The following is an 8,341-nucleotide window of genomic DNA, read 5'->3' on the forward strand; positions in this document are numbered from 1 at the left end:
ACTGCTCTTCTCCAGCTTATCACCTCTGAGGGTAATTGGTGGTAACGAGGGCAGATGAGCAGCAGGGGCAAGAAAGAAGGAGGAGGAGAGGGAGAAGACAACACCACGCCCACACACTCCCACAGCCTCACAGGATGTAACAGAAGCAGTTCCCTCTTGTATTACATGACATCGAGAGGCTATTACAACAGGCCAATTTACTGCTAATTCTATGAATCGCCAAAAAGTTAGTAAAATGTTGCAGCGAAGTAGACGTTTCTCTTCATGTTATTCTCAGGTGCATGAAATCGTGTAGGCGAATGTTCCGTATCATACAGGTCTTTCCTAAGACCAAAATTTGCTTCCTTATAACTGTTTGTGGTACAATTGCTGATCTAATCAAAGACATTCATTGCCTGCTCAAGATTGCAAATATGTTGCAAACCTCTTGCAAACTGCAGCAGGCTATTTGGTCATCGCTTGTTCAGAAGAGACCATTAAACAGGTTCAAACGTGTCTTAGCTGTCACAGTCAGGTCAGCACTGAAATATATAAACAGATCTGTGTAAGACAGACACATGTTTCTACAAACCCTGAAGGACATGAAAGAAAAATATATGGCACAATAATATTTGCACCAACATTCGGTAGCAGGTTGTTTAAAGCAGGTTATAGTCTAAGAACCGCATGTCGCTTAAACCACTTGCATACTTTTTAGTTCAATTGTTTTAATGAATTCAGGTTAAGTGATAAAGAGCAGTATCAGTACCTACACAACTTTGGTTTCAACTTTTCAACTTATCTTTCGCAACAATTTTATCTTCAGTAGGAACCTTAACAGTCACAAAGCCCACCCCAGTCAGTCTCTCTTGGTCTGTAACTGACTGTGACTTCTTTTTTGTATTTGCTTCTGAGAATTAGATTAGAAAATTGGTAATAGGAAGGCTGTGGCAGACACCAGAGTCCTAGTACGCCTTTTATACAGAAAAACACTAAACACTAAAAAATACTACAAAAATACAACGAGATCGAAAGATCAGTGACGGACATTTTAGATCAACTGTTAAACTGACACGCAGTTGTTCGCACTAAAGGAAAACACCACCATCATCTCATGCGGCTACCACATCGCCGCAAGCTGCAAGGCTGGAGCTGAACAACAACAAATTCTCTCCCTGATAACAGGACTGTGTTTATCTCCCATCTCCAACACCTGGTCTGCTAACTTCCAAGGCCGATGTTTAGACGGCGGGTCCAGCTCAGCGCCCTCCGATGGCAGCAGATGCGGATAGCTGTGTCTACATAGGCCTACTTCTCGCCCCTTACCCACCCCTGTTGCTTGTCATGTGCTTCATGGTGTTGTAATGTGATAATTTCTGTGCTCTCCTCAGAGTCCAGCAGGAGTAGAGGTCTCTTTTTTTCCCTCCTCCACTTGCCCATTGTACTGTACTTTCTGTGTTTTTCCATAATACTACCAGTATTTCACCGGAGGGTAACCTTTGTGTGACAAATAAAGGTTTTCTGAACATACTAAGAACTAAAACTAAACTGAAACAACAAAATCCACTCTGGATACTAACAGAAACTAAACTGAATTAAAAACAAAAAGTCAAAATGAAATAAAAATAAAAAATAATTAGAAAATACAAAATTAAACAGTGGTGAGCTATGATAGTTTGAATTACCAAAAAAAAAGTTAGTGCTGGTTCTAGCATAAAAGTGTCAGATTGTTGTGTATCAGCTGATTGCTCATGCATCAGAGCTGGACCACAAAGCAATGGAAGAAGGTGGCCTGGTCTGAGGAGCCCATGTGGATGTTACTTTGACATGCACCACCTGTTGCAGACCATGTACACCTTTCACAGAAGACAGTTTTATTTATTACTTTTATTTATCTTACCTACCTTCAATGGAAGGACAACAAAAAGTTATTCTCAAAGGCTTTTCCCTCCATTGTACACTACCTTTGTCATCTGCATCAAAACTCTGCTCATCTGTCATAGGACACTGTATTGATGGTAATGTATTTTGTTTCCCACAGACAAAGATGACACAATCAGTTACTATGACAACAATGAGTAGTGAAAACCAAGTAACTGTTGCACTCCTTCTGTAGGTTTATGCTTATGCATATGATGCCGAAAGGATGGCACAGCGACACAGGGCCTGCACCTACTCTGGTTCCCGTTTTATTTTAGGGTGATTAAAATCATCGGTAGCACATTTTGCTGCATTTTTAGGAAATGAAATTCAACTTAAATCTGTGAATAGTGGCAGTGACTTTTCATACACAGACTAACATTTATAACTCCCCAATTTTATGTCTCATATTAGCATGTGCAAGTCTGTCTCCTTTTCAGGACTAGTTTTCCTAGGTAAGCAGCTAATTTCTTTACTTGGTAACATCATTTTTCGTGGTGGTGTTTTGAAAACAATTCTATGAATCGCCAAAAAGTTAGTAAAATGTTGCAGCAAAGTAGACGTTTCTCTTCATGTTATTCTCAGGTGCATGAAATTGTGTAGGCGAATCTTCCGTGTCTTGGACCTTTCAGGTTTTTCCTATGAAGCGACACCTCCTCCGTCTAGACCTGAGAGAGCACTCCCACTCACACAGTCAAACACATAACTGTCCTCTCTGTCAGAGAAGTCGTGCTGCTGCTGAACTGAAGCTGTGAATTCATTCAAAGTGTTATTACATACAGAAGACGATTAAACAACAGAAGGAGCAGTCGGGTAAGCAGTAACTCTGTCATTTGTTTTTTTATATGTCAAATAGAGGTTATTAAGAGATGCAGATAAAACTAAGTCTAATGTAAAGTGTGAAGCTGTATGTAGTGGCTGCAGTGTCTTCCACTCACTAATAATAATTAGAATAATTACTTAGTGTCAGGACTGATATTAGACGAGGACATCTCCCCCCTCCCCCTTCAAAAATGTTTTTAAAATAAATAAATAAAATCAACAAAACCTTTATTTCAAATAAAATTCCTTTATCAATTTCTTAGTATGATATTTGTATAAAATGAATATTTTGGGGAAGGTAATGTCTTTCTCATAATGTTAAACTGAATTTGAACTCCAAATTATTATTATTAATTATAGCATAACAGGATTATTACATTTTGACTAACTTGTAATAAAGCGATTAGATTTGATATTATCAGTAGTTGAAATCAAAATTGTAAAATTGCTAACTTGGTTTCTTAGAACTGTTTGTGGTGTAGCTGCTGATCTAATTAAAACCATTCATTGCGTGCTCAAAACTGGAAACATGTTGCAAACCTCTTGCAAACTGCAGCAGGCTGTTTGGTCATTGCTCGTTCAAAAAAGTCAATTTGTACCAACATTCGGTAGCAGGTTGTTTATAGCAGGTTATAGTCTAAGAACCACATGCTGGTTAAACCACTTGCATACTTTTGTAGTTCAATCTTTTTGATGAATTTAGGTCATGTGCTAAAGATCGCTATCAGTACTTAACCAACTTTAGTTTCAATAACGTCTCTTACGTAACCATTTTGTCTTCAGTGGCAACCTTTACAGTCACAAAGGCCACCCCAGTCAGTCTCTTTTGCTCTGTAACTGACTGTGACTTCTTTTTAATACCCTTATGTTGTGTAGTGCTACAGTAAGATGCAGACTCATGTGTCCTCTTATCAGAAGCATTTTCCTCTGAGAATTAGATTAGAGAATAGGTAATAGGAAGGCTTATATGCCTTTTATACAGAATATTGAAATGTTTGTTTGAAGACAGTTTCTGTTAACACATTAGAACTACAGTTCTGCGAAACACAGTTGCAAATTGTGATTTATAATCACTTTATTGTATTGCTTGCTTTTACTAAGACCTTTGTAACACCCCTTTCAATCCTTGGAATAGAGATTTGAATGTTTACCTGTGTGCTGGGCCAATAGCTAAGGTTCGACTGCTAGAGCAAAGTGGATGACTAATGAAACGCTCAGAGAACTTGGTTTGATAAACTTGTATTCACAAATGAATAATCACATATATATACAATGAAAAAATAGCATTGTAGAGCGGAAGTTGTATTTACCTCTCCAGCACTTATTGAGCACTTTTAAGGGCATTTCTTATCACTGCTATGCAGATGATATTCAGATATATCTCCTTTAAGCCTCAAGATGTTTCCAAGCTACAGATTTTGCATAGATGCATAGACTCCGTTAGAGGTTGATTGGCTCTAAACTTTCTTCTACTAAATGAGTTGAAGACTGAACTCCTCGTTTGTTTGGGTTATGGAAAACTTGGGTCCACTTGCTACTTTTACCAAAACTTCTATCAGGAACCTTGGTGTAACTTTTGACTCAGCTCTGACTTTGGTCATGTTAAATATCTGGTCCGCTCCTGTTTTTATCATCACTTGAGAAACATTGCTAAGCTGAGTCCCACTGTATCGCGCTCCGAATTAGAAATAGTCATTCATGCATTTGTTTCATCTTTCATTCATTGTTTATTGTTATTCTTTGTTTACTAGTTTATATAATGCCTCTTTGGAGCATCTGCAAGTTGTTCAGAATGCTGCTGCAAAGCTTCTGACCAAGTCCTCCAAGTACTCCCATGTCACAGCCCTGCTGCACTGAGGGTGTGTTTTTGGACAGCTCTTTTAAATTCGGCAAACAAGTGTCTTCTGTTGTCAAATCTTGCTTCTATTGCGTCTTATTTGCAAGGCCAGACACTATGACCCGCACAGGGACCTGGAAAAGCTTCTCCACGCCTTCATGACATCTAGGTTGGATTACTGCAATTCCCTTTATTTTGGTCTTAACTCTACTTTTCTCCATAGACTGCAAATTGTTCAGAATGTGGCGGCTCATTTCCTTACTGATACCGGGCGGCGTGTCTCTATTACCCCTGTCCTTGCCGACCTGCATTGGCTTCCCGTTAAGTACCGTATTCAATTCAAAATCCTGCTGCTCACCTTTAGAACTATTAACAATTAAGAGCCAAGTTACCTCATTGAACTACTTAGATTATACACCCCTGATAGAGTACTAAGATCATCTTCCCAGTCACTTTTGGTACCACCGAGATCCCAGCTGAAGACTAGAGGTGACCGTGTGTTTGCCTTGGCTGCACCCGTGAGTCTGATCCATTCAATTCTTCAAATCGCAGTTAAAAACCTGTTTATTTAGCCTCACCTTTTCTACCAGTTAATGCTTGTTTGTTAAGTTAGTTTAATGCTTGTTGCAATTATCGTTCTATTCTTAACTATTTTAAAATTTTTCTTGACTCCTTTATCTTTTACACATATTGTTCTATTATGCTTTTATATGTATTTCTTTTGTTTCTGTGTTTTTAATGCCATTAACCTGCTAGCATGTTTGGTACTTTGCCATGGCTTTCATCTTTCTCTATTACTTACTTCTGACACTTTTGTATGTTAAGCACTATTATACCACTGGTTTTTACAAGGACAAGCACCAACATATATCAGTGAATTTTTACATCCATACATTCCCAGCAGGTCCCTGAGGTCATCTGATCAAGGGCTTGCTAGTTGTCCAACACACGAGGCTGAAAACAAAAGGTGACAGAGCTTTGTAACTGTGGCCCCTAGACTGTAGAACTCTCTCCCTTTGAGCCTGAGATCTGTGGACTCAGTGGTCACTTTTAAAAAACAGCTAAAAACTGATCTTTTTAAACTTGCTTTTGGTTGATTTTTATCTTTGTTTCAACTTCTGTGAAGCACTTTGTGATTTTCATCTTAAAATGTGCTATATAAATAAAATTTAACTTTACTTTTACTTACATGAAAGAAAAATGGGGCTCAATCATGAAAAATAATAAACAAAACACGCCCTGTGGGAATTTGACTCAGTCTCTCTCGTGTCAGCCCACACCCTTAAGTGTGAGTCCAATAAGGGTTCTCTTTGCAGAATGTGCAAAGGAGCTATGAGGTGCAATTCTGTTCTACCACTTAAGTAGAATTTGAACAGTTCAAGGCTCGTCCAAAGAATTTAACTTTCTTCTCAGAACAATCATATCAAGGACTCCTGGACGGAGCGCTCGCCATCTTTGGACTGGATCATCAATGAACCCTGACCCTGACAACACCCTGACCTGTATAATACAGTCAGAGTAACATTCAAAAATATACATTTAGTCATTCATACATGTATTCTTTCCCTTTCTTTCTTTTCCCTCCATTGTACACTACCTTTGTCATCTGCATCAAAACGGAGTAAAACTCTGTCATAGGACATTGTACTGATGATAATATATTTTGTCTCCCACAGACAAAGATGACTCAATCAGTTACTATGACAACAATGAGTAGTATGGTGTCCACAACCATTAATCCGTTCCTGGACTCTCAGTTTCGTTATGTGCTCATCCCGGTTTCCTACATTGTCTTCTTCATCCTGGGCTTCATCTCTAACCTCTACGTGCTGTTTGTCCTGCGCTGCATCCATCAAGCCAAGGCCATGGGAGAAATTCACATCTATATGACCAACTTGACCATTGCTGATCTTCTGTTTGTGTGTGCTCTTCCCTTTTGGATTGACTATTATATCCGTGAGGGAGACTGGGTTTATGGAGACATCATGTGCCGGGTGACAGGCACCTTCTTTTTCATCAACACCTACGGCACCATCCTCTTCCTTTCAGCCATCAGCATCAACAGATACTGGGCGGTTACTCGGCCTCTAGACGCAGCCTCGTCAAACCGCAGAATTCGTGGAATTATTGTTTGTATTTGTATCTGGGTGTTTGTTCTGACGATTTCTGTTCCTTTTCTGGTGAGTCCAGGGATCAACGTGCACCGTAAAAACAACACCGACATATGTCGCTGTTTTGAGGGATACCAGGGTGGAACTAATGACAAGAAGAAAAAAGTGGCTGTCACTCATTTTCTAATAATTGGATTGTTTTTTGTTGTCTTTTTACTCATTGTGATATGCAATGTCCTTATTGCTCAAAGTTTAATTTCTAAAAATTCTCCTTAGTCGGAAAGTCAGTCTTCAGGAACACAGTCTAAAAAGCTCACTGTGACATCCATATTTAAATGGCCCACAGGGGTGAAACGGAGGGCTCTCCAGATGTTGCTGGCAGTGGTGGGAGTGTTTGTTCTGTGTTTCCTGCCACACCACATAGTTCAAGGCCCCTGGGCTCTGGCAGTGCTGGAGATCGAAGACGGCTTCGGCCACGTGAAGTACAGCGAGACCACTCGTCAGTTGCTGAACGACGCTCATCAGATCACCCTGGTTCTTATGGGCCTCAACTGCATTTTGGATCCTGTAGTTTATTATTTTGCCACAGGGAAGTTTAGAGGACTCATCAAGGCCCACATTAAAAAATTAATCCCATGCACGCAAACTCGGAGCTACCACTTAAACCAGCCTGCATCACCTGTTTGGACTCTGGGAGGAAATCAGAGGCCTCATAGGAAACCCACAAAGCCCGGGGGGCAGGATGAAACTTATTACACTGAAAGGAGCTCTGTGGTTATTTTATAAAGTATTTTCAAAAATCTAACTTATCCAGCATTTTGAACCAAACCACATCTCAGATAAGATTCTCTCTATTTTATGACTTAGACGAATCTCAGTGACTAACTGTGGAATAATTCTGAATCCTCAATTACATTATTAAAGAGGACATGAAACACTACACATTTGAAGGTTAATTAGCTCAGTGGAGCCCTGTTGTAAAAAAACAATAAAAACAAACTGTAATTGAGGTAATATGGATTTAGGAAATAATTGTTTTAGGTTAGAGTTTTTAGAGCAAGTCTATGGTTTGGTTGGTTTCTGCTGATAGACTTACATTAGGTTATGTTAGTTAACTAGTGACAGAACCAACAACTCAGAGGAAAACAAAGAGACTAAAATTAAAAAGCATTCTAAGGGAATCACATTTGTACTGCCCCTGGCTGCAGCAGTGAGTCTGATGATAATAAACCAAGGAGGTACTGTCTACTTTCACTCTGTCAATTTAGCAGTAAGTCATCTTTTTCTTCAAAATATAAGGAAAAGAGGGGTAGCTCAAGACTTCCACAGTGTTGTACCTTTGGCCTATACCTCTAACTGACCTGTACCTATAACTGGTTTTAATATAAATACAAGAGATTTGTGATTTATGACACATCACCTTGTGGAAGTTAATCTCTGTTTTTGTTATCTTGTGACATTATTACAACATTCTCATAGACATGATGGATTGTTTAATGGAAGTTGATTCATGGAAGATAAATTGTTAAACAATATGCAAAACCCAATTTTTATGTACTGAAAACTCTTTATCTGTCATTCTTCTTTACCATTTTTCCCCTCTCACCTACCTCACATGTTTTTATTCTTATTTCCTCATCTGTGAGGATCTCATTGTTATGGGAACCCACTG

General features: G+C 39.1%; 1 protein-coding gene across 1 annotated transcript; it reads left to right on the plus strand.

The window, feature by feature from the left end:
- The first annotated feature begins 2,657 nt into the window (after window positions 1-2,657).
- On the plus strand, window positions 2,658-7,484 carry LOC113012464 (platelet-activating factor receptor-like). The gene is given in 2 exon segments (XM_026152697.1): window positions 2,658-2,712; window positions 6,235-7,484. A coding segment is annotated over 1 exon segment (1,215 nt). The 5' UTR covers window positions 2,658-2,712; window positions 6,235-6,240; the 3' UTR covers window positions 7,456-7,484.
- Window positions 7,485-8,341: the final 857 nt, after the last annotated feature.

This window comes from Astatotilapia calliptera, chromosome 19 (genome assembly GCF_900246225.1).
Source record: "Astatotilapia calliptera chromosome 19, fAstCal1.2, whole genome shotgun sequence".
NCBI classification, from domain to species: domain Eukaryota; kingdom Metazoa; phylum Chordata; class Actinopteri; order Cichliformes; family Cichlidae; genus Astatotilapia; species Astatotilapia calliptera.